The sequence below is a fragment of the Primulina eburnea genome, chromosome 2 (genome assembly GCF_022965805.1).
Source record: "Primulina eburnea isolate SZY01 chromosome 2, ASM2296580v1, whole genome shotgun sequence".
Lineage (NCBI taxonomy): Eukaryota > Viridiplantae > Streptophyta > Magnoliopsida > Lamiales > Gesneriaceae > Primulina > Primulina eburnea.
The window spans coordinates 5166061-5191592 of NC_133102.1; the positions used below are offsets into that span (position 1 = coordinate 5166061).

Sequence of the window (25532 nt, forward strand, 5' to 3'; positions counted from 1 at the left end):
CTTACATAGTAGCTCATGTGGTGAAAATAAAGCTCATACTACACACATCAAAATCTATCTAAACAAACATGGAAGAAAAATATAAATCAGAACGTCACTCAATATTTTAAAATTGAAGGGAAAAAGCTTTTCATTTTGCTCGGGTAAATTTCAATATATGTAATATAGATTTTATTATCACCAAACTTCGACAAATTACAGAACTAAAATTCAAAACAGAACATCTTATCAAACCTTAATTTTCACACATACATATGCACATATGTGTGTGTGCTGTATTAGATCACCTCACTAAAAAAAATTCATATATGTACACATGTTTGACCAAGTAACTATTTTAAGAATGAAAATATCTATTTCTAGAAAAGACTAAAATTGATCATGTTATAAAATTATAATTGATTCAAAAATATAGAGCCCATGTGAAATTGAAATTTTTCCTTAAATAAGAATTGGCCGTGTATTTTAGATACGACACACATAGGTTTTCATTCATTTTTCACGTGTGTGGTAAATCCATTTTGAAAGGCATATCTTTAGTGCCTATAAATACCATAAAGACCGCGAGACAAAACACCACTCGAGCCAACAAAAATCATCAAAAAGATCCCCCTTCACTGACCAAGCTTCAAATGGCCACTTTCAGGCCTTTTTCTTCTGCAACTTACCTTGGAATAACCAGAGCTAGCATTCATACTCATCAAAGGCAACAAGAAACCGACATTTCGATATCTCATTACTCGAACAAAGATCAACCTTTTGTTGGTTTCGACAAACAAAAGAATCAAACACTCACGATCAAAACTAACCCTGAAAGAAAAGAATGTAGCCGTCCCAATTCAAGTTTGGTCGAAGAAATGTATGCGATTATGGATATCGTAGCAGATAGAGTTGAAATGCACAGAAACATTGGAGAACAAAGAAATAACTGGAACCATCTCCTGCTGACTTCGGTTAATAGTATGACTGCAACTGCTGCAATTATGGCTGGAATAGCAGCAGGGACAGCAGCTGGATCAGCTCTTCTTCCCCTTAAGTTGTCTTCTGCATTACTCTACCTAGGCGCGACTGGAATATTGATAATTATGAACAAGATTCAACCATCTCAGCTAGCCGAAGAACAGAGGAATGCTTCAAGGCTGTTCAAGCAGCTCCATGCAGAAATCGGTTCTAATATAGCTTTGAAAAGGACTAGTTCTAACGATGTTGAAAGAATAACGGACAAGGTATTGGCTTTAGATAAAGCATACCCCCTTGCTCTACTCGGAGTAATGCTCGATAAGTTTCCTGAACGTGTGGAACCAGCTGTATGGTGGCCACAGCACATGGATCAGTCTCACAACTCAGGGACTACAGTGACGGGAGCCGAGAATGGATGGAGCCAACGGCTTGAAGAAGAGATGAGGGAGATTTTATCGGTCCTGAGGAGGAAGGATGATGCGGAGTATATCAAACTAGGAAATACTGTTCTAAAAATTAACAAGATTCTAGCTGTCTGTGGACCTATGCTGACGGGTTTAGCTGCGACTGGTGTTGGATTCATTGGATCACCATTTCTTGGATCGATGCCTTCGTTATTCGGGGTTGTACTAGGAGCACTGGCAACAATCGTGAACACGATTGAACATGGGGGTCAAATGGGTATGGTGTTTGAGATGTACAGAAGCTCAGCCGGATTCTTTAAGCTCATGGAAGAAAACATCGAAACAACCTTGGAACAAAGGCAAGAGAGTAGAGAGAATGGGCAAGTGTTCGAAGAGAAAGTAGCTCTTGAACTGGGCAGAAATCTGTCGGAACTCAGAGATCTTGCAAGCGCTTCTTGTTCAAGAACTCCAAATTCACAAGAGTTCGCCAGCAAGCTATTCTGATGAAGTTATACCAGGACATTCGTTATGGGTCAGAGGACCATAGACAATAATCACTCAACCAACTTAATTTTACATGATTTCCATGTGAGAGAGGAGCATCAATTTGGTTTCCATTCAAAACGACCCTTTGGCAAGAACGTTCAATTTCAGTTGTCAAAGGAGATCCACTGATAACACACTTCCATGTAAGAGATATAATCGTCACAGAACACATATATTAAATTTTATCTTCTTTATTATTATGTTAATCAAAACTTCTAAAAAACAAGTGCAGCAAAGACGATAGTAACACACTTGCAAATATACAACAAAGTAAACCTTCCAAAAGATGTTCATTGAGCTTATTCTAACTTATAGAAAAACATATGCATATGAACAGGCTGAAATTTTCTGAGATAGGAAGCATACAGAGAAAAGATATATATTACAAGAGTTGCCTCAGATACAAATTAAATCAAAGTTTTTTGTCTATTGAAATGACACAACCTTAGGTCATCTAGCCTTCCTAAGGCCAAGCTAATCATATTCGAAATTCAATTCCAGAATTTAGCCAGTGAACTTTCACTGATGGAACAGAAACCTGCAATTCGTAGAAGGTGGAGAAATCAAACCGATACTTAAGTCAAAAGTTGATGTGAGTAGAAAGCTCACTGATTTCAGTTTGTTATTTCTAACTATAACAATGCTACAAAATTGGTTGCTTTTGCCTTCATAAATTATGCGGTGCATAGACCGATGTCGATGTCTTATAGAAAAATAAGTTAGAAGTGCATCCAATATCACGAATAAAAAATCAAACTATCGAAGAGGATGAGCCAACCAGTGCTTTAAATAGATACTGAATCATTTTGTTACCTCCTTTCGATGGAAAATACCAGCAGCTAGCGCAGCTGATGCATTTGTTCTGGAGGAAAACTTCTGAGAAGTGTTCAGGCGCACCAGCACCACTACTTGCGATTACAGGGATACTTACAGCGTAAGTTTTATTAAATCTATATCAAATCAATTCCCTTGACCTGAAAAGATATAATAAACCAAAAGATTAATTAGCTCCTAGCACATTGGATGAACATGGAAGAATTGTTCTTGCCAAGAAATTGGGATTCATCAAACCGTCAGCACTGGGCATGGACCCTGAAAGAAGCATGTTTGCAGGAGCGGAGGTGGTGGAGGCCATGGCCATGGCGGCTGGAGGTAGCGGGTGGTTGTGTGTTCCTTCATAGGTCGGGATCAAGATTGTTCGATCCTCGGCATATATCAAGTATTTTATCAAACACTTTATATGAAACATTTTGGTATTCTAAAGACATAATGTTTTGACATATAAAATGTTTCGACTTAAAACTTAAACATTCTCCGACAGAAACTCCTAGCACATTCTTTTCTTGTAGACCGCAACCTCACAATTCACATAACTTTTAGTGTATCTTATGCCAATACTATAAACATAATATTTCATGTATTTGTGTAAAGATTATCAATCTACTTAACTTTGAAGCTCAAATCTCATATTTATATGTGAGTGATTGTGTCTGAAGATTTAATTCATTACATTGTGTTTATCTCTCAATCGTATAATCACACTTTGAGTTTACTCTCATTCTAGCTATATTTCTTCAATTAAGTTGCTTATGCTTTGAATCCCTGTCAAAACCTCTGGTTTGATTTTCAAGGTATTGTATTTATAGCTTCCGATAATGATGTCAAGAATATGGCAATTTGAAAAAGTTATGTATTAAATATGACATTGAAATGGTCATATTTAATCATTCCATTCGATAATCGAGCTAAACATTATGGCCGAACTACCAAAATTGCTCATATCAAGTTGATTCGTGCTTTGAAAACTTTCAGCTTAATCTAGCAATCACCAGCTTACTTAGATAACATATCGTCAAAACAATTTAGCTCGCCAGATTTTTCAATTTGACTAAATTTGAGTTCTCATTTTCAATTTGAGCTACCAACTACACAATTGAGTGAATATGTTAGAAATATAATAATAAATTTTGTTTTCATCGAAATCAAGATTGCTAATGTTTCGACAACTCAACAAATAGGAACAAGTATTACTTAAAAATAAATAATAACAGAAAAAAATAAAATTCATTTGATTTATTGGTATGTTAACGAAATTACTATTGAAAAAGATTCAACAAAATTATTATGAAGCATCATAAAAAAAATTGCAACTATTATCCTTCTTAAATAATTATTTCACCCTTATTTTTTAACATTTTAATAGAATTTTCATATTTTACATAAAAATTGCATAAAATAAAATAGAAACGTATACATAAAAAAATAATTTTTAGTCATACTGAACAATGAAAAAAATATCCGTAAGCCAGAAATCAGCTTATTCAACAAATGCTGAGGCATAATTAAATAATAGAAACTGAATCGAACAAATAAATCAAAAATCAAACTAAACCGATGATCCGACATGGTTTTTAGTTAATCTCGATTTGGATCGGTTCGGTTCAAAATAAATAATAAAAAATCCGAAGCAAACCGATTTTGTAAATATGAACTTTGTTTAAAAATTTATTTTCTATGATTTTATTATCTTAAAAACGTAATTTTTTGTTCATAAATTTAAAATAGTAAATTATTCTAATTTAATAATCATTTAAATTAAAAATCTTGTAAAATCCACCCTTAAATATTGTTTATACAAAAAGTATTGTATATCTAGAAAACAATTTTCTGTATAAGATCGCTAATATTTATGGGCTCATGAACTCCATTGTACATTTCAAGATAGAGTGGGTCTCTTGTGAGATACTTTCACGAATTTTTATCTATAATACAGGTTAACTCTACCGATATTTTCAATAAAAAAATAATGCTCTTAGTATAAAAAGTAATAATTTTTCATAGATGACCCAAATAAATGATCTGTCTCACAAAATGAGCAAAAACTTGTGTAATACAGTCTCACATATCATATTTTGTGATACAGATCTTTTATTTGGGTCATCCATTAAAAATATTATTTTTATGTTAAGAGTATTATTTTTTATTGTGAATATCGGTAAAGTTGACTCGTCTTACATATAAAGATTCGTGAGACCGTCTCACAAGAGACCTACTCCACAAAATATGACTTGTGAGATCGTCTCACACAAGTTTTTGCCTTCAAGATAATATCTCTCTCTTCGCGCGCACACACACACACACACACACACACACACATATATATATATATATATATATATATATATATATACATATATATATATATATATATATGTGTGTGTGTGTGTGTGTGTGTGTGTGTGATGCACATAGATGACTAATAATGAAAAAAATAATCACGAGAATTAGATAATGTTTAAAGTCGTTTGAATAACATCATGTTTATAAATATTTATCAATCTAAAAAAATCAAAACACAATACATAAAAATACATCATGACAATAAATCATATATATTCACTTATTTATATGACATTTTTCAATACGCGACATAATACAGCTCTCTTAAATGATAAATCAGCAAAAATATTTTTCATTCCAATATCATTCAAAATGAAAAAAAAAACAATAAAAATAAAATTAACATAATAGTAAATTTTACCAAAATCAAACTAAAATTTACTTAACTAGAGTACACATAGACAAACGTCAAATAAAATTCTCTTAATTTACTAAATTATCATAATAATGTTAAGTAAATATCACTTTTAATTTTGCTAACTTTTAACACATTGCGGATTTTATTTAATTTCTATGTTTTTTTTAGAATGCATATTATAGATAATTAATTTTATATTAGAATCAATCATTTATAAATTAATATCGATGATTAATAATTTAAGAGAAATAAAATTTTAACATAATATCATTCAAATAAATATATATAGTACAAAACATATATAAATAAAATAAATTTAATACTCAGTAAAAAAATTTTACATGTAAAATTGTAATATATAAGAAATGATAATAAACTATCAATATATTCATATTTATTATAAGGATTATATTGATTAAATTTTTTTTAAAGATTATATCATAAATTTAGTTTACAATTTAGAAGAAAAAAAAAAGAAAAATGTGTATTAATGCCCAAATATATCTAAGATGGACAATGAATCACAAAAATTGACTAAGAAATACAAATAAATAAAGTTTTTACATAAAATTTAGAAAATAAAGAAGAATGTTAATTAATGTTCAAATCTATCTAAGATGAACAATAAATCAAAAAAAAAAACTCTTAAAAAGACATATTAATTTAATTTGCTAACTTAAATGAACAAGGAAATGTAAAAAAATAAAAATTTTGGAATAAAATTTAAGAAATAAAAAGGAATGTGTATTAGTGTCCAAATTAATTTAAGATGGACAATGAATTTTATATCAGAATCAATCATTTATAAATTAATATCGGTGATTAATAATTTAAGAGAAATAAAATTTTAACATAATATCATTCAAATAAATATATATAGTACAAAACATATATAAATAAAATAAATTTAATACTCAGTTAAAAAATTTTATATGTAAAATTGATAATAAACTATCAATATTCATATTTATTATAAGGATTATATTGATTAAATTTTTTTTAAAGATTATATCATAAATTTGTTTACAATTTAGAAGAAAAAAAAAAGAAAAATGTGTATTAATGTCCAAATATATCTAAGATGGACAATGAATCGCAAAAATTGACTAGGAAATGCAAATAAATAAAGTTTTTACATAAAATTTAGAAAATAAAGAAGAATGTTAATTAATGTTCAAATCTATCTAAGATGGACAATAAATCACAAAAAAAAACCCTTAAAAAGACATATTAATTTAATTTGCTAACTTAAATGAACAAGGAAATGTAAAAAAATAAAATTTTGGAATAAAATTTAAGAAATAAAAATGAATGTGTATTAATGTCCAAATTCATTTAAGATGGACAATGAATTTAAAAAAAAAAAAAAAAAAAACCTTACTACCAATATATTCATATTTATTATAAGGATTATATTGATTAAATTTTTTTCAAAGATTATATCATAAATTTAGTTTACAATTTAGAAGAAAAAAAAAAAGAAAAATGTGTATTAATGCCCAAATATATCTAAGATGGACAATGAATCACAAAAATTGACTAAGAAATACAAATAAATAAAGTTTTTACATAAAATTTAGAAAATAAAGAAGAATGTTAATTAATGTTCAAATCTATCTAAGATGAACAATAAATCAAAAAAAAAACTCTTAAAAAGACATATTAATTTAATTTGCTAACTTAAATGAACAAGGAAATGTAAAAAAATAAAAATTTTGGAATAAAATTTAAGAAATAAAAAGGAATGTGTATTAGTGTCCAAATTAATTTAAGATGGACAATGAATTTTATATCAGAATCAATCATTTATAAATTAATATCGGTGATTAATAATTTAAGAGAAATAAAATTTTAACATAATATCATTCAAATAAATATATATAGTACAAAATATATATAAATAAAATAAATTTAATACTCAGTTAAAAAATTTTATATGTAAAATTGATAATAAACTATCAATATTCATATTTATTATAAGGATTATATTGATTAAATTTTTTTTAAAGATTATATCATAAATTTGTTTACAATTTAGAAGAAAAAAAAAAGAAAAATGTGTATTAATGTCCAAATATATCTAAGATGGACAATGAATCGCAAAAATTGACTAAGAAATGCAAATAAATAAAGTTTTTACATAAAATTTAGAAAATAAAGAAGAATGTTAATTAATGTTCAAATCTATCTAAGATGGACAATAAATCACAAAAAAAAAACCCTTAAAAAGACATATTAATTTAATTTGCTAACTTAAATGAACAAGGAAATGTAAAAAAATAAAATTTTGGAATAAAATTTAAGAAATAAAAATGAATGTGTATTAATGTCCAAATTCATTTAAGATGGACAATGAATTAAAAAAAAAAACCCTTAAGATAACCTAATAATTTAATTGGCCAACTTAAATGAATAAGGATATATAAGGAAATTCACAATTGAAGTGGTATATATATATATAATTGAATCTTATTTTTTATTGTTTGTAAAAAATGGGTAAATAAATAAATAAATAAAATATACAATGTATAATCTCAATAAATTAATTAATTAAATAAGGGAAGTAAGCCTTAATTTTGGGATGAGATGGTTTATGTTGACTTAATTATTGGCCACACACGTCCAAAATACTAGGTCAACGTCCGAATTGCGATATTTTATGAATTCCCAGTAAAATTAGTGATTATTTATTTTATTTTATTTTATTTTGAATAATTGTATTTTATATTTTATAGTTAGAAAATATATTTTTTTACATTGATGCGGAAGAAAACGAAGCGAAAGTGTCAATATTTTTTTAAAAAAATAATAACCAAATATTAGCATAATATTAAAGTTAAAATACTTTTTAAAATGATTTTTGTTAGATATATTTTATGTGCTGTTTATTTTCGATTTAGACCTATAATTTATTGGATTCCAATAATTTTAAGAGGAGGTCTCTTATGAGACAGTCTTTATCTGTGAGACGGATCAACCTTACCAATATTCACAATAAAAAGTAATATTTTTAGCATAAAAATAATATTTTTTCAGAGATGACCCAAATAAGAGATCTGTCTTACAAAAACGACTCGTGAGACCGTCTCACATAAGTTTTTGTCTAATTTTAATTGGTGTCAGAAAGAAACTTTATAAATCTGATGCCGATGTGAGAAAGACTTCAAGACTTTTAAAGTATGAAAAATAAATCTTAATCAAGATTTCATGTAATCTACGATATATAATGCAATAGCTCTCTATATTAACTATATAAACTTATTTTGTAATTTTGAATTTTTTAAAACAACGTTTATCTTATCAAATTAATTACGTAGTTTTATTATATTATAATACTATTTTTAAATATTTTTATTTATCTCTTACTATTTCAATTTTAAAAATTTATAACTTTTATTTTATATTTAAGAAAATATATCGTCTCAAACTTACGAAACTTTTAAATTTGATGGAATTTAAGACATCGATAATTAATAAATTGGGAAAATAAAGTTTTGGTAAGATGGAGCTTTTGATGTATTGGCACAAAACAAGCGGGCAACTACTTTTGTCTTCTAAAATTGCGATATTGCCGTCGTTTAGGACAATAATTCGATATATATAATACTTAATTTTTTTATTTTTTTATAGCATATTAATTTTTAAATGCTATTTAAGGCAGAAAATTCGAATAATAATACAATAACTTGAGGTTTCTTGAATTAAAAACCAATCTGAAAACACGAGCCATCTAATGTATACTTATGTTAGATCAATGGTTTTGATTATCATTTTGAACCAAATAAATCTAAATGTCAATAAATAAATTCCTACTGGATAAAACTTATCATTTAAAGATCCGAGAAGGTGTCCGAGTTGGTGGAATAAGTGAACATTTGACCATCAATCGTGAGTTCGATTCCTCTTACTAACAGATTTCCAGGTCATGAGTATGTTGCATATGAATTATTGCTCAATGCAGTTGACTTGGTTAGCTTGATTTGCAAGCTACTTTACTGCATTAACTCGAGTATTTACTCAATGTTCATTGAATGATAACGGTTATAGTTTCTCACATCATAAATATATATATATATATATATATATATATATATAGATATATATATATATATATATAATTTGAATTAACCAAAATTTCTTATATGAATGAAAATCTTTTAATTCAAATTTCAGCTTATGCCTATCTCATAATTATTTTCACTCTCTTCAATTCACCAACAAGTTACTAGTCAATTTTTTTTTCATGTCCCATTATTTTCTTACTCTAGATCTGATATCTCTTATTAAGTCATTGACTCAACGCAATTTTTTTCATCACTGTTATATTATTTGTATTAGATATTATCGCGAAAGTTTAAGCGACACATGCAATTCTTTAATGTTTCTTCGATCATCTGGAAATCAAAATTTTCTTTGACGATGATTTATAATCCATATGATATCAACGTTCTACATTTTGGATAAAATCTTGAGTTTGTGATAATCCTATTATGCCTCTCAATTTTGAATTTGATATGTCCTTTTTTTCCACAAAATTTGTAAGTCTATTAGTCCTACCTAGAAGAAAAGCTACAAATGGTAATTGCAATTTGTTCATTTATTTATTTTTGCTTTTATCATTAGCGACAATTGAAAGACTAAAAAGGGAAAAAGTATACCAATATATTTATTTATAAAGTCAAGTTGGCGTGGTGTCCTTTCCACGATCGATAAATAAAACAAATAAATTATTGTAATTAAATTAATCACTAACCTTTGGCTTTTTAGGCTTCCACGTGCAATGTGATGTATTAATCCTAGCTAATCAGGTATCTAATTCCTCTCACCCTCTTCGCTAAATACAAGATTTTTTTTACATAGTTATATTTATTGGGAAAATTTCTCCATAAATTGTTATATTTGAATTTCTATCTCATATTTTTATAATATTAAATAAATTACAAAAGTTGACTGAAATATGGGACTGACCCACCTCGTTTTTTTGTGTGAAACGAGTCAATTTTATTCATAAATACGATAATAAGTAATATTTTTTATATATAAAATAATATTTTTTCATAAATAACTTTAATAAATATTAAAGTCACATCAGTTTTTGTGAAATTTTTTGAATGGTATATCCCTTGCTTGATAGTTTCATTTTGTCTTGAAGAAAAAGGAAAGACAAAAAATAAAAAGAAAGAAAAAAAGAATGTGATTAACCCACACCTCTGGATTTAGTGATTTACATACATTTTACGAATAAAATATTTTATATTGAACAAAGAAAAAAAATTATCATGAAACTAAATATAATAATTATTCTAAACAAACTTACAATTCATCATATCCCAATGTATGTGCACAAAGCCACGCATTTGTCTGAAATAAATTTCTTTATAGTAAGAAACTTAAAATCGATAAAATAAAAAAATAAAAAAATTTATATTTTGCTCACCGAAGATTTCGTAAAATCCTGGTTGATGTTCATCTTCTCACATCCAAATCAGTAACAAGACTAAATGCTTCGACAAGTGTCTGTTTAAACCTCGCAAGATCCAGCCTGACGTTCTGCATATCAAGATACACACTTCTTGCTGCCCTGTACCCACCTTTCCTAAACAAAGATGCCTGATCGGTGAACACCTCGTCGTCCCGGCTGTATACTCTCGCTAACGAGCTCTCTTCCGGCTCGATCTTGTAGCGTAAATAATGCACGCCCATTGCACGTGCTGTGTCGCCGTAGTATGTATTCGACGCCCACTCCGTGCCTAATAGTTCAACCTGAATCATCACTGCCCCGGTGGGCAAGAAAATCTCATTGGTCAAACCTGCACCATGTGCCCCAACCAGAACACTGCAAGAGTTTATCGTCTGAACGAATTGATTCATATTCGACACGGTTTTCGATCTTTTAACCAAGATCAGCTCGAATCCCAGTTCTTTAATCAGTTGGATCATTTCACCTTCATTCAAGAACCGCCTTGTATTGGTACGCGACAGTAGCATTAGTCTTGGTTTTGGTATCTGATCTACATGGCTGAATTTCAAACTGTAAGATTTTCTCAGGAAATCCCTGAAACTAGTCATTGAATACCCCCCTGGAATTTCGCTGGAGTTCAAAGCAAGATTGTCGTGGTATCGTAACCCGATCACGGAGCCTGGAAAACAATGCAAACTGCCGTTTATAGCCGGATTCAGCACCTGGTACCTCGTTAAACCTGACAAGACTTTACCATATTTACTCATGAATTTCGGATTATAATCCTCGAGTACTAGAACCACCCGAGATTCAAACTGTTTCGCTGTAATGAACAGAGGGATGATGATTTCATTCATCTCATGGAACACATTTCCGATGCCTCCGGAAGAAAAAATCACAGCAGGGGAATCGTGGACGAATTCGCAAACCGGTGGTGTGGAGTTGCCAATTTGAAGAACATGAACTGGTGTGATTCCTGGTGGGATACTTTCTTGTCTTGCATGCGGATGGATTACAGTTTCTTGAATCCGATTTGTGGCCGATTGTGTGTAGACAGTCATGTTTCTTGTGTCGATTTTTACGGGCTGATTCACTACACAGACTACAGAGTGATATGTTCTGTCACATGCAAAGCCTGTGGATTCAAGATTTCTTCTATCCTCACCTGCATCAATACATCGAGTGCTCTTTTTCAGCAAATCCCAGATCAAGAAAATCTGGTTTCTTTCAAAAATAAAAAATAAAAAAATGGAAAGAAGAAGAATCAGGGACCTCTTACTAGTCTTGATAAATGAAACCTCGTGAATTCTTGATCTTCAGCTGTTTCGTTGACAATCTTATTGCTGACGGAGCTTTGTTCTACACCAGAAAAGTATCGCATCCCTGATAGAATTTGTAAAAATTTCATCAAGTCGATAATGTTTTCAGACTTCAAGAATAAAAATAGAACCAAATTCAACGCAGAATTTTTGGCTTACACCGATCAAAAGGGATATTATTTCCCCAAAAGAAATCAATCCCAACACAAATTAGAGGAAGAGCAAGCAAAAAAATAATCGGAGTGGCACCAAAAATCATTCTTTTTGGCTCCTTCTCCATCTCTCGATGGGTTTGAAACCAGCTCCAAGATTTTATTTTCTGTTTTCTGTTCAAGGCAAGGTATTATCGGAACTAAGCAAACAATTATTGGTAAAGTTTTGCCTTAATCTAAAGGTTATTTTCATACTTTTTAATTAGGCCTAGCATCATTTTCCACTCCAATATTAAATATTCTATTGAATTATTCTACGTAGACTTTGAATCGTGGGAAAGCATCTCTTTGCTAGGATGATTTTCTGAAGATGGAAATTAATATATAAATTAGCAACATTGGTTTCTTAGCGTATTCTCTTTATTCTTTCTAGAATATATTTTATCTAACTAAAAACGTGTAACATTGGGTTAGAATAATTGCGCGCACACACACAAACATGAGCATCCACTATTCACATAGACAAAAACTTGTATAAGACAGTCTTACGAGTCGTATTTCATGTGACAGATCTTTTATTTGGGTTATCCATGAAAAAATACTATTTTTTATGCTAAGAGTATGACTTTTTATCGTGAATATCGATAGAGTCGACTCATCTCACAGATAAAAATTCGTGAGATAATCTCACAAGAGAACTACACATCCACAGAAACAGAGTCGATAGAAAATATTTATTTTTTATTTAATAAAAAATATTATACTATATCTCATCAACATTAATCCAATTTTTTTAAAAAATTACTAAGATAGTTTTATCGATATTTGGATTTTCAAATGATTATATCAATCATAATATTAAAATTATTATAAAAATTCATAAATTTTAAAAATAACAAAATTTTATCATATTATAATTATTACTTATTAAAAAATCTAACGAAAAATAATTTCTAACAGTTTTAATTTATTATAATATCTAGATTTCTTACATCGATATTATACTTAGCACAATTTTTTTTTTAAATATATATAAACGTATCACATGCAAATGTTACTATTTATTATTAAATAAGAGAAGTCTATAGTTATTATGGGTTTTTTAACCAACTGAAATTACTTTTTTTTTTTTGAGAAAACTATTTCCTTAACATCCTCATTTTCGCAATAAAACATAACATAAAAAAATGTAAAAACAAGATTTTAGACAGAAACTTTTTTTCCATAAAATTATATGAGTAGGTCTCTTATAAAGCAGTCTCACGAATCTTTATCTCTGATATGGGTCAACTCTATCGATATTCACAATAAAAATAATATACTTAGCATAAAAAATAATATTTTTTTATGGATAACCCAAATAAGAGATCCGTCTCACAAAATATGATCCGTGAGACCGTCTCACATAAGTTTTTGCCAAATTATATTTTCTATTAAATTTAATATATATTTATACATAATATGCCAAGTGCAATTAAATTGTAACTACTCTTTTTATCTTTGATATGACTCTTTGTTTACTATTTCAAAAAACTTCTATGAGATTGTTTTATAATTCAATTTTGTGAAATGAATCTATTATCCGACCGGATTCACAAAAAGTATTATTTTTTATGCATGAAGTATTATTTTTCACTATATTATGGACATGATCAATCTATTTCACTAATATAGATAAACTCTCTCATATAAAACTTACTCTTGCTTTATAGTATATAGTCCTCACTATGTTATGTTAACGCATTGATATCAATATAACAACATGAGCTGAACTAATAATTTCTCTCAACTAAGAATTTGATTTAAAAAATAATACTCAAATTTTAAATTGAGGGAAACAAGTATTACTGACAAAATTGGAATACAAAAGTAATAAAATGGAGATTTTAAAATTAATATCCAACTTGAGTGTAATATAAAATAACTCTTTTATATTATTATGATTTAGATATAATTTATTTTGAGAAAATTGTATTTTGATCTTATACAATTACGATTTTGATCTTTTATGTTCTCAAATATAAATTTCAGATCATTATCTTTGTTTTTTTTGGGCAACGTTAGCTTCTTTTTTTTACGTGATGTTAATGTAACAGATATGCATAGCTCATGTAAATTCGACGTGTGTATTGTCATATTAACACTTTTAATAAAAAAATGACTAAAATTGCCGAAAACTAATAAATACAAGATTAAAACTAGAATTTGATAATATAAGACATCAGAATATAAAGTGACAAACGTACAAAATCAAAATGCAATTTTCGTTTTTATTTTACATGACATGAAAAATATAGTATCATAAGTTGTTAGCTCAATTAATACTTGTTGATCAATTAAGTCCCAAACACTAATTTTCCGGTCCAAAAACTAGGCAAAAATTTGTATGAGACGGTCTCACGGGTCGTATTTTGTAAGACGGATCTCTTATTTGGGTCATCCATGAAAAAATATTACTTTTTATGCTAAGATTATTACTTTTTTATTGTGAATATTGATTCTTCTCACAGATAAAGATTCGTGAGACCGTCAAGAAACTTGCTCATCATAAAAATATTTTAACTTGACAGTTGACAATGGGAATTTTATTTACACATAAATAACTTCAAAGGTAAATAAATAACTAATTTTAAATAGTTGAAATATCGCGATCAAATTTCAGGGAAAAAAAACAAATTAGGGCACGATTGGCGTTATTCATGTCAACATTCACATGCTTCCTATATTAATTAATTCCCAAATTAGTTAATTACTTCTTTTTAAAGTATATCATGAAGTCGTTACAGCTGTAAGATTCCAGGTTCAAAGAGACTTTCATTAATTAAAATTAAATCAAACTAAATTATATATATGCCCGAAATTTAGGAATACTGTGATCCTTGTACTTATTGTGAACTTTAAGTAATTGTATTCTTACCATTCTTGGTCTAAATTAGTTGAATAATATTTTATTTCAATCGAGTAAACGTTGTGTTTACAAATACTTAAAAAAATTATTATAAAGTTTCCGCAAACATTACCTAATAAACTAAATATTAAATGGACCCAAGTCCATTTTTCTAAGAAGATTTGTTGGCTGCAATAATTGTTCATATTGGATGGAGCAATCGAAACGTGACGTTTGAACTATTGTACAGCTTAAAATATTTGAGTTGCTTCGTTATCACAAGCTATAACTTTTGATAAAATGACAATCGATCGGTCCTGTAATTGGTATCAAAACTAAACTCAAGAGTTCAATTCTCATTGATTACAAATAGTGCAATTATTGATAGTAAGATTGGTTGGTGTAATAATCGTCCTTGTTGGGTAGATCAATCGAAACGTGGTGATTGAGATGTTGTACGGTTTAAAACATTTGAATTGCACCGTTACCACCAGCTATAACTTCTGGTAAAACAACAAACGCTCTGTCTTACGTTATGATTCATTATTAAGCAGTAAAGATTCATTAAAAAAGTGATATTTCCTCACATTGTATACAAACTCGTCATCGATGCTTCTTCACACTTACTCATCATGTATCCCACTTGATTAAACTTTCAATGTCCATATTGTATCATATATAAAGATGAAAACGATTTTCATAAGCGTAATCGTGGAATAGTTTAAAGCATAATAAATAAAGATAATTATGAAATTCATGGAAGCTTAGCAAATAGAATTGAGTAGGTTTTTTGTGAGACGGTCTCACGAATCTTTATCTGTGAGACGGGTCAACCCTACTGATATTCACAATAAAAAGTAATACTCTTAGCATAAAAAATAATATTTTTTCATGGATGACCAAATAAGAGAATCGTCTCACAAATACAACTCGTGAGATCGTCTCACACAAGTTTTTGTCAATAGGATTTGCCGCGCTCAACATTTGAAATACTCCGAACAAGTTTGATATAAATATTTTGTTGGGGTGCAACCAAAGCCCCACATTGAAAGATCTAGAGAAATATAATAGGTTAATAAAGATGGAATGATATCTCCACTGGTATGAGGCCTTTTGGATTGTTCCAAAAGCAAAACCATGAGGGTTAAAACCCAAAGTGGACAATATCATACAAGTGTAGAGATATCCGGATTCCATTAGTCCTAACATATTTTATAATTTAAATTATAATATAATCTAAATATAATTACTAAGAAAAAAAACGTGAATATGCTTAAAATATCATATCTTTATTGTGGCTCGTGTCTGCCCGATTATCACTATGTTTTAAAATTTTATTACATCAATGGGGTGGTACAAGGGATTTCTTTTGTTTTCAGGTGGATTCAACTCATATAAAAGAAAAACTATAAAACTTATTTTGTTAATGAAATTTCGAACAAAAAAATTTAAATTAATATCGATTTACTCCTGACCACTCAATTATCTGTACCAATAATTTAATGAACTCAATTGACACGAATATTAATATATTATATATTCTACAACCAAAACGATACAAATAAAGAAAAACTAAAGAACACTGCCTTAAATATTATTCAATTTCAACTCATCCATAAAAACAATCTATATATTAATAGATTCATTTTACCCACTATATCACATAAAATTAATTCTTGGAATTTTACGAGAGATATAAGATATTATTTTTTACTATAAGAATAGACGATGTCGATCTTTCTGGTCTCATTAGAGACATACTATAAATATATATATATATATATATACTAGTATACCGACGCACGCGTTGCGTGCTTGTATAATATTTTTTATAATTCATTTTATTTATATTTAAATGAGGATCAAAATATAATTATAAGAAATAGTGAGGGACTACACTGTAATTTTGATATATAAAGTAAAAAATAAATTGAAAAATAATAAAAAATAAAAAAATTACCTCAGTAAGGATTGAACCCATGACCTAAACACCAAGTGACAATTATTCTATCCATTGAACTACATATAATTTACATTAAAATTTTAACATTTTATTTATATATATAATTAATAAAACAGACCATGACACCAAAGTTAGTTACTCTAAGTGCCTCAAACTTAATAAAGTAGTATAGATATATATATATATATATATATATATATATATATATATATATATATGTTATATTTGAGCCATAATATAGACAAAATAATATATTTGTGTAAATTTTATAATCCCTAAAATACCCATATTTCTTTTCTTAGCCCCCCTGCTTTAATTTTTTGCATGAAAAATTAAATTTATGTAGAAATTCTTAAAAATTTATTATAAATTATAAAATTTTAAATTTAGTTTTTTTAGAAAAATAAGATCACTTTCAAAAAAAATGTCTTGGATGTACCTATCTTTATTTTTTTAATCCTTATTTATTATTATTTTTTGCATGAAAAATCAAATTTATGTAAAAATAGCTAAAAATTTATTAAAAATCAGAAAATTTTAAATTTTATATTTTAACAAGAGTGCTTACATATTAAAAAAAAATCAACTGTAAATGCACGTAATTTTATAATGTATGTATGTAATCGCTCTCACCCTGTATGTATGTATGTATGTATTCCCTCTCACTCGTCGGCTCTCGTGGGCTTCGAACGTTATCATCTTTCTGGAGACCATTGTTCGGGCCTGCATGTGATCGAGGCAATTGGGTACGATCGTTGCATAAAAAATGTAAGCCCAATAATTACATAATTCCCTAATAAAGCTAAAATAATTCAACTTATTTCTAAAATTACCAAAATTAAATTTATTTGCTAAAAATCCAACTTAACAATTAATTGTCAAAACTTTGTCTCCATATTCTCAATAATTCGCCGATATGCATTTTAAATTTTTACAATACCCAAATCGTGAGGTAAATAAAAAATTCAACTGAAAATATCGAGTTATCCAATAAATCTTTTAAATTACGAACTTTCAAACAACACGAATTTATTCAACTAATTGTCACTCCAATAAATAACAACAACTCCAATAATTAATGTAATAACCACAATTCTCAAATAATTACAAAATTTAATACGATACGAATGTCTTAGATCAAAAGTTTATACCTCACAAGCATCCAACACTTGAACTTAATAACATAAACTCGATATATAAGTTAATATAACACAATTTAGTCGAAGAAAACAATTTAAATCGACTCGAATAAAAACACATACTCCGGCAGCTTACGTGCTCGACCTAAAACTGGAAATCAGACCCGGAAACCACAAAATCGAAGTTTAAACTAGTCGTTAGCGGTCCCGAAGTGGTGTGATTCACCGATGTACACTAGAGCTCGTTGGAAATAGATTGAACGTGGCTGAAAAATGCTGAAAAACGAGTTGACAACATATTAAGATTTAAATCCTCACCAAATGACCACTAATCAACCATGAAATCAAAGCGAATCGCTCGAGGAAAAAGATGGACAATCGAGCATAAAACAACTCACGAACAGAGCTCTGGGAGGGCTGACACAAACATCAAAAAATCGATTCATGTCTCAAATCGAAGCTACGGATGTGAGGAACAAAACCCTTCAAGAATTTTTGTGTTTCGACATCGGACGAAGAAGTTATGCCTATTCTTCGATCGCTGCTACAGTTGTGATGGGAAAAAGAGTCGAGGATGAGTTTTCTTCTTTCTTTAATTGGAATAAGAAATAGGAGTATATAAATGTGCGTTATATTTAGTTACTAATAATAGTAATGCGTATCAATTTATCCCATTTTATATTTATTTTATTATCGTATATTATTTTAATTCAATATATATTTTATATCATTAAATCTCTTAAATTCAAAAAATATATTTCTACCGTATTTATTGACATAAATAAAAATATTAATTAATCAACTCAATAATTATTATAATTATATCAAATTATCCAATAATTAATTACATATCTTACAAAATAGAAATAGATGATAGCGTGCCACCATTTTTTATACTATCTGTCGATGTGTATAATGATATGAGTAAGTCTTTTGTGAGATGAGACGGGTCAACTATATCGAAATTCACAATAAAAAGTAATATTCTTAGCATAAAAATTAATACTTTTTCATGGATGATCCAAATAAGAAATCTGTCTCATAAAATATGACACACAAATTTTTACCTATATATATATATATTTTTTTCTAATTACAATGTAAAGAATAATTGTTAATGTTCTCAATCTTCTTACATTATTCTTAATAAACACTCAGTGGAAGGGGCCCAAAGGGGACATTAAGCTTTACCGTAGACGGCAGGTACAAGAAACAGGCGGCGGATGCGAAATTAAAATAAAAAATTTCATAGTTGCCTGAAAATCACGGTGGTGAGCAGAAAAGAAAATAAATATGAGAGTGGATTTTATTATTAATTTTTTTTAAGAAAAACTGCTGTTTTGGGATTCTTTCAGTCAGAATATACGGCCTTAGCTTGATATTTTGAGTCTTTTTTAATGTGAAAAATCATGCAATACTGGGTGCCCATGTTCATGTAAACCATTGATTCATTGTGATACTCTTATCTCACGTTTATTAAAATTGAAAGTTAAAGAATGATTTAAAGTTTATATAATTGAGTTTTATAATAACTTGTGTTAACTATTTTCGTAAAACAGAGACGAATATGAAGTAGTTGATATAGAAGTTCATTGTGCGGTCGCGCAAGAGCGAGCCTGAGCTCGGACCGTGACATAATTATATTAGATTTGGTCGCCAACAGCAACAAACAACGTGAAATAAATGTTATACAGCAGGAATCTAGAGCTCTGGCCCTTTAGATTCATGATAGATTGAGGGGTTAAGCCTCGACAAAGACGCCGTGCTTTGAATGAGAGGTGATTGTGATACATTTGTTCCATATTGATTATAATGAAAGTTAAGAATGTTTTATAATGGCTTATAAAGAATTCATATCCTAACTTGAGTCGATTATTTTTATAAATCGAGAGTGAATATAAAGTAGATATCATAAAAATTCATTATACGGTCGAACAGACATGTGTTAGAGTAGATGCCCTGCAAGCCAACGGTTGGCTAGGGAATTTATTGACTCAAGTGTAATAAACAGTCTTTATTTTAATATAATTTATCTTTTAATGGTTTCGTAATACTTTATCTGTATACCCATGCAACCAGCATAGATAAAGTCCTTGATTATGCTTTAATACAAATGAATCGTAATTCGATGTTGAAACTCATTTGTAAACACTGCATATTCTAAATTCGTTCCTAGTCGATTCAGCCGCCTAAAACATGGATAAAGGTCGCTTGAGCTCGAGACTAGCATCTGTGATGTTGTGTACTGCGTTTCTTGGTAAGGGCATAGAGATGTCCAAACATACAGATGGGTAGTCATATGATGATTATACCGAACAACCCTCCCTCGGACTTTCCAAGTGGTTATCATTCATCGAGAGGATAAGTCTGTGGTTATGATTGTACACATTAGTCCTTACGACCCGGGACAACACTGAGGCTCTATATGCTAGGGCTGTGCTTTGACTCGTTTACCGGCTCCAGGAGAGTCATCAGGTGGCGAGGTTGGGTACAGTTGCGACACATATAGGAGCCAGTGCTTTGTAGTTGGGGATTCACCGCTCACCTACGGGTGTGGATATCCTGTGTGATCTAATGAAATAATAGTGCATGGAATCTCTGGCCAGAGTATGAGATGTACGTTAGAGAAGGAGTTCTCAAATAGTACACGCGATGCCACTATTATAGTTATCACATAGTTATCGAATTAATATGCAACCCTCGATGAACCAATGGTTGCAGATTCGATCGAGATATATGAGATGAAGGGACCGTACTGTACGTTAATCATAATCGACTGGTTCTTGCAGGCACTGATAGGACTCGTTTTTACGTGTTTTTAGTGTTGGTTTCGAGTCGCATTCATACATCATATTAGCTTGTTCTAGTTTATTCTTGCATTTTGTTTGCATTATTTAGCATATGACTGATGTCCTTGAACTGTGATAGGACTCGTTTTTACGTGTTTTTAGTGTTGGTTTCGAGTCGCATTCATACATCATATTAGCTTGTTCTAGTTTATTCTTGCATTTTGTTTGCATTATTTAGCATATGACTGATTTCGTGTGTTTTGTGGTATTTTGTAGGAATGGAACCAAATATAGCAGAAAATGGGCACAACAACGAAGAAGCCTCGCTAGGACGGTCAAAACTGACCGCCCCAGCGAGCATTCTAGTCTTACCGAGGATATCGAACAGAAGACCTCTCGCTAGGGCGGTTAAAACTGACCGCCCCAGCGAGACTGCTAGCCTGGACAAGAGAATTTAACAGAAGATCTCTCGCTCGGGCGGTCAAAAGTGGCCGCCCCAGCGAGACTAGAGAGAAGGCTCAAAGTTTTTATTCGAGAGTCACTCGCCCCAGCGGTCAAAACCTACCGCCCTAGCGAGTTACGCGATCCAGCAAGATTCTGCGAGATTTGTTTCTATTTTCATGGACTCTATCCAAGACCACTAACCTAATACACGAGATTGGGCGCCGTTTTTCAGACTTACACATCATATTTTCATCATTTTTTCTGGGAGAGAAGGCTAGGAGTAAGGAAGACTTTCGAAGAACTCGAGAATTCCAAGCGTCGCAGCCATCTTCCATCGTCATATTTAGTATTTTATTATTCAGTATTTTATTCTCTTGCATAGATTGTTGATTTTTAGTATGAATTTGGTTGGCTAAACTCTAAATTTGTTGGGATTTGAGGGGATCCTACCCATACTCGTTGTTTAACATTATTTCTTGACATTTTTACAAGTGATTTGTTTATGCTATTGTTATTTCTTGTTTCAAGCGAAGCCTAGCTATCTTCCTTTGATTATTGCATGTTGTTAACGATTTCGACTAGGGGTGGGAAAAATACCGAAATTACCGAAAAATAATCATACCGTACCGACATTTTTTTAGGTATACCACATTTTTTCGGTATATCGAATTTTTTTTCGGTATCATTATGGTATTGGTGTGAATTTTTTCCATAGTAAAATTTCGGAATTTCGGTATCGGTACCGGTATGAATTTTTTGATATCGATATTTTTGCCACGGTATACCGAAAATCCACCCCTAATTTCGACAGACTAATTAACAATAGGATCGCATAGTATAAACCACGGACTTACAATTTTAGTAGACATACGGAATTGGGTACGTGTCGATAGTAATAGTTCACCCGGATGAAAGCTAGTGGATTCCATAGAACGTAATGCAATCGTGAACTGTTAAATAATTGAGGACACTTGATTACTGCATGTTTATGATTAGTATTAATATAGCTCGAGTGGTAGGTGAACTGATAATTCCCAACAAATTCGTTTCTCATTTGATTTTCATCCAATTTAATCATTGATTTCTTGATTATTTGTTCTTGCATTTTAATCATTTTAGTATTAAATTCACTTTAGTTTAATCACCAACTCCATCTATCGTTGCTAGAGAAATTTAAGTGAAAATAAGAATATTGTAACGCAGTCCTTGTGGATCGATACTCGTATTCACGTACGTTTATTATAACTTGACTATCGTGCACTTGCGATATTTTTAAATCGAGCTTTCATTTATAAAACAAATTTTGGGACTATTCACTGTGCAAGTTTTGCTCGATCAAGTTTTTGGCGCCGTTGCCGGGGACTGTTGATTCACAATTTTTTTATTTTTCATTTAAATTCTTTAGTATTATTTATTTTATTGTTAGTTGATACTCCTATTCTGTTGCAGATTTTTCTTGTGGTGCATGCGAAGATCACTCGACGTGGAGCTTGAATTTGACCCTGAAATCGAAAGAACTTTCCGCAGACGAAGACAGCAACAAAGACTCAAAGAACAGATGGAAAGACACGAGCAAGAACGTGGAGAGGAACAGCGTGACAATAGACAAGTTGAGATACCACGTCGCATTCCGATGATGGATTATGCACAACCGTCTCTTGAGGGAGCACGTCCAAGCATCGTGAGACCAGTCATCCGAGCTAACCAGTTTGAGATCAAGCCAGCTATCATTCAGATGATTCAAAACACTGTTCAATTTGGGGGAAGTGCACTTGACGACCCTAATTCTCATATAGCTGATTTTCTTGAAATTTGCGATACTTTTAAGTTTAATGCTGTGTCTGATGATGCTGTTCGTTTGCGTTTATTTCCATTTTCACTAAGAGATAAAGCTAAGGCGTGGTTAAACTGTTTGCCTGTAGGGTCTATCACTACATGGGAGGATATGGCGAAGGCATTCCTGACCAAGTACTTTCCTCCGTCGAAGACTATGAAGCTGAGAGCCGACATTACTACTTTTGCTCAATATGAGCTTGAGTCACTTTACGAGGCGTGGGAGCGATACAAGGATTTATTGAGGAGATGTCCACACCATGAGCTACCTCTTGGGTTAGTTGTTCAAACTTTTTACTACGGTCTGCTTACTTCTAACCGTACCATGATAGATGCTGCTGCCTGTGGTAACTTGCTGAGAAAAACGGCTGAGGAAGGATATGAATTATTGGAGGAGATGGCTGCTAGCAGCTATCATCCTCATTCTGATAGGCAGAAACGAGGTGCGGGGGTTAATCAAGTTACTGATTTGTCTGCGGTGTCAGCACAGTTGGAGGCTTTGAACAGAAAGATTGATGGGATGAGTGCGAGTGGATCGGTTATGCGTCTGCAAGAGATTTTCTGTGATAAGTGTGGAGGTGAGCATGACGTGCAGGATTGCCAAGATGGCAATCCATTCTATGTGCCTGAGGGAGCAAAACACGTGGGATTCCAGAACCGTCCTAGAAATGACCCTTATTCAAACTCCTATAATCCGGGATGGAGGAATCACCCAAACTTTTCGTGGGGAGGTCAAAACAACCAAAACCGCCAACAAAGAGGGCCACCACATGGGATGCACCAAGGATTCAAGCCAGAACCGCCTAGGGAGGAGAAGTCAAATTTAGAGCAAATGATGACTAAATTTATTTCTGCAACCGAGACGAGATTTCAGAATCAGGATGCATCCATAAAAGGGTTAGAGAATCAAATTGGACAATTGGCTAAGTTAATTGCTAATAGGGAGCAAGGAACTTTGCCAAGCAACACGGAGACTAACCCGAGAGAGCATGTGAAAGCTGTGGAATTGCGCAGTGGAAAGGCACTTGAGTCTAAGGAGGAAAAGAACAAGCAAGGTGAGGATGAGGTGGAACAGCAAGGAGGTAAGTCTTCTAACTCTACTTTTACACCTATTGCACCGAGTAAAATTGTTATCCCCCCACCTTTTCCTGCAGCACTGAAAAAAGCTAAGTTAGATGCACAATTTGGTAAATTTCTTGAGATATTCAAAAAACTGCATATTAACATTCCTTTTGCTGATGCTTTACTGAATATGCCAAGTTATGCAAAATTCTTGAAAGATATCTTAGCAAACAAGCGGAAGCTAGAAGATCATATGACTGTGAACTTGACTGAAAATTGCTCCGCTTTAGTTCAAAACAGGATGCCTCCTAAGCAAAAAGATCCAGGGAGTTTCTCTATACCTTGCATTATTGGTGATATTAATTTTCATAAAGCTCTATGTGATCTTGGTGCGAGTATTAATTTGATGCCGTATTCTGTGTTTAGGAGACTGGGATTGGGTGAACCCAAGCCAACTAGGATGTCATTGCAGCTGGCTGACAGATCTGTCAAGTATCCACGTGGGATTATCGAAGATGTCTTGGTGAAAGTGGATAAGTTTATTTTTCCTGCAGATTTTGTAGTACTTGATATGGAGGAAGATTTGGAGATGCCTTTAATCCTAGGGAGACCATTTCTGGCTACAGGGAAAGCACTGATCGATGTTGACGAGGGAAATTTGAGACTGAGAGTTGGAGAAGAAGAAATTATTTTTGATGTCTTTAATACTCTCAAGCACACAATGCACGATGATAGTTGTTTTCGCGTTGATGTCTTAGATTCTCTTGTTTGTGATTTTGTGCAGGATGGATTGCAAGAGCCATTGGAGGCTACTCTCACTACTGAAAAACAGGAGGACGAGCTGGACAAGGAAAGGATGGAGATGGTAGCTCATTTGAATGCCATTCCACCTTGGAGAAAGCAAGTGAGGCTTCGACTAGAGGAATTGGGGGATAGAAAAGATTTAGTGCCTCAAAAGTCAAGCCTAGAGGAGCCACCCACTTTGGAGCTCAAACCACTACCTCCACATCTCAAGTACGTATATTTAGGAGAAAA

General features: G+C 31.1%; 2 protein-coding genes and 1 non-coding gene across 4 annotated transcripts; 1 reads left to right on the forward strand and 2 right to left on the reverse strand.

Moving 5' to 3' along the window:
- The first annotated feature begins 492 nt into the window (after positions 1-492).
- Positions 493-3104, forward strand: LOC140824513 (probable F-box protein At4g22030). Its single transcript, XM_073186091.1, has one exon. It carries the CDS (start codon positions 633-635, stop codon positions 1866-1868), a length of 1236 nt encoding a protein of 411 aa, XP_073042192.1. The 5' UTR covers positions 493-632; the 3' UTR covers positions 1869-3104.
- Positions 3105-10652: 7548 nt separating this feature from the next.
- LOC140824514 (xylan glycosyltransferase MUCI21-like) lies at positions 10653-12709 on the reverse strand. Of its 2 annotated transcripts, XM_073186093.1 has the most exons (4): positions 12388-12709; positions 12182-12292; positions 10886-12074; positions 10653-10809 (listed from the first exon to the last, which is right to left on the reverse strand). In XM_073186093.1, the coding sequence occupies exons 1-3, from the start codon at positions 12506-12508 to the stop codon at positions 10915-10917; spliced, it is 1392 nt and encodes a 463-aa protein (XP_073042194.1). In that variant the 5' UTR covers positions 12509-12709; the 3' UTR covers positions 10653-10809; positions 10886-10914. The 2 variants fall into 2 exon arrangements, with proteins under 2 accessions (XP_073042194.1, XP_073042193.1); XM_073186092.1 differs by lacking the exon at positions 10653-10809 and having other exon boundaries at positions 10845-12074.
- A 10886-nt stretch (positions 12710-23595) lies between these two features.
- LOC140824906 (small nucleolar RNA R71) lies at positions 23596-23702 on the reverse strand. The gene has a single exon (XR_012116522.1). It is a non-coding gene; the product is annotated as a small nucleolar RNA R71 (small nucleolar RNA).
- Positions 23703-25532: the final 1830 nt, after the last annotated feature.